The sequence below is a fragment of the Phytophthora parasitica genome (assembly GCF_000247585.1).
Source record: "Phytophthora parasitica INRA-310 unplaced genomic scaffold supercont2.6, whole genome shotgun sequence".
Classification (NCBI taxonomy): Eukaryota; Oomycota; class Peronosporomycetes; order Peronosporales; family Peronosporaceae; genus Phytophthora; species Phytophthora nicotianae.
In genome coordinates this window covers 37,449-39,607 of record NW_008648992.1, presented here as the reverse complement: position 1 = coordinate 39,607, position 2,159 = coordinate 37,449, and the positions used below count along the sequence as shown (strand labels likewise).

The 2,159-nt window shown below is 47.0% G+C and overlaps 1 protein-coding gene across 1 annotated transcript; it reads right to left on the bottom strand.

Moving 5' to 3' along the window:
* Window positions 1-33: 33 nt before the first annotated feature.
* On the bottom strand, window positions 34-832 carry PPTG_03742 (hypothetical protein; the record flags this gene model as incomplete). Its single annotated transcript, XM_008897510.1, has 3 exons — window positions 34-204; window positions 319-419; window positions 487-832. The coding sequence occupies 3 exons, from the start codon at window positions 830-832 to the stop codon at window positions 34-36; spliced, it is 618 nt and encodes a 205-aa protein (XP_008895758.1).
* Window positions 833-2,159: the final 1,327 nt, after the last annotated feature.

The following is a 2,159-nucleotide window of genomic DNA, read 5'->3' as shown; positions in this document are numbered from 1 at the left end:
CCCCAACGTCGAGAAATACGTCCGCTTCATCGATTAGGCCAACGGCTGCAAGTAGGAGAGTAACACCAGACGGTACCACCTCACCCGCATTGTCATAAGTGCGGCCAGCGGGTTGGCGGACGTCATGAGCACTGATACTTCCAAAAATGATATCAACAGCTTCAGCAGCTTGGACATTATCTCCACAAGATCTGAAGTCAGTTCCTGTGCCACAAATACCTTAGTTAGTATTGTAAACGTAAATATATCACAGAGAATTTGAAGCTCACCAGAAACGCTTTTCGCTATAGCCACCAGTGGATGACCACAAGTTCGCACAATACAGCCACCTCCACCCTGATCACAGCGACCTTGGATTTCTTTCTCCTTGCTATCCGGCACCTCTTTGCCACTCGTGGCACTCGCAGATATGTCATCACCTACCCAACAAGCGCAACGTCAGTCTCACAAACGGCACAAAATAACGTCTCCTTAAAGAAGACGAACCTGGCGCGTGGTGATCACCGTAGGGACCTTTAGCACTCGACGGAGTAGCTGGAGGTCGGCAGGCTGGTCGTACCGGTCGTTGCAATACGAGTGGTGGTGGTTGTGGTGGTGCTCCGAGAAGACGTCTTGAAGACATGCCGCGAAGAAAACATGGCGGGAAACCACTAATTGCCTTCCCGTACGTCCTTTTTAGGCTGGCTAACCGAAGCCGCAGCTGGCGGGCGGACCGCTTGGTCTTCATTTGGCGGGCTACGTAGTCCCATGTGACGCGTAAGCCCTCCTTCTCGAACTGGAACGCAATCTGCACCAGCAGCTTGTCTTCTGCGTCTGTGAAACTTGTGTGCATTAGTCTTGAGTACACTAAAGCAAAATGGAAGGTTGGAGGTATGCATTTGTCTTACCGTTTGTATGGTCTGGTGACTGGCTGTCGTGTAATAGGCAGCTTCCTTGATGGTACGACCACTTACATAGGGCCGCTTACGCTCGTTGGAGCAATAAAATACGAGGCGGATCAAAAATTACCCCTATCCTAACTGCATTCAGTGCTGTGATTGGTAATAACAAAACACGGTATGCAGAGCTGAAGAAAAAGCTAAAAGGGCAAAAAAAAACGCCCTTTTAGAGTACGATTTCCCACCTTGTTTTGTAAAAGGTGTTTAAAGGCGAAAAATGCGCCCTCGCACTGCGAAAGGGTTAAAGAAGAATTCTAGCATTTGATAGTGTTGGGTAGGAAACAGTTTCCATTATTCCATTTACTTGTGATACAACCTCTACCGCAATAATACAGACACTAGCCAAACATAATTAAGAACCAAAAAATGTAACTATAACACAAGAATCACCAAATATTTATCAATCTTACCGTGTTCCCTGACCACTCTTGCTGTATCGCACTTAGTCTTGTGAAAGCCCACATTTTTTCATTCACGTGGTTGACGTTGGAGAACGATACATCTAAAAACATCTTTAGACATTGACAATTGTGCTTACTGTGGCGGCCGACAGCTTCTGGACTCTGTCACTTGCGAATTTTTGCAGCTAGTGCGCATACATATTATCCAGGTTCTAGAAACTGTATAAATAAGATTGTAGCTGTCGCCTGTTGATTGACTGAGATCGGTCCAACAACATGAAACTGCCGTCATTTTTTCTTTTGCTCAAGTGAGGCACATGCGTGTTGTCCAGGTTTAACCCCTCCAGACTGGATGTAGCATAATGCTACATAGCCTATCCACTAAAGCTGAAGATCTCACCTTTAGCGCTCTTTGACTTGATGTTTGTATGAGTGCCCTTTCCCCCGTTCAAAGGGATATACTAACTTTAATTCAAGCATCGGTTTAGTTTCGGTACGAGCCTTTCTGTGAACAGAAGGGTTAGGAGGGTCATTTGTCTAAATTCCAAAATTACTTTATGCGAAGTGCAACTGAGTTGCATCGGGAATCACAGGTAAATAGCACGTGACCGCCTAGACGAGTGGCTGAAAGCCACTGGCTGTTGCCGCCTTTTCCAAATTCTCCTCATTCGTGAATTTGCGGCCCAAAGGACCTAAGTCGTGAGAAGTAATGGTAAAACCGCGCGGGAAGATCCCACGGGATACCGAGGTCACAGGACACGACCTAAGAAATGACGGGTGGACGAGAAAGCCACCACCACGCAGCAGCTTGGACGACCGC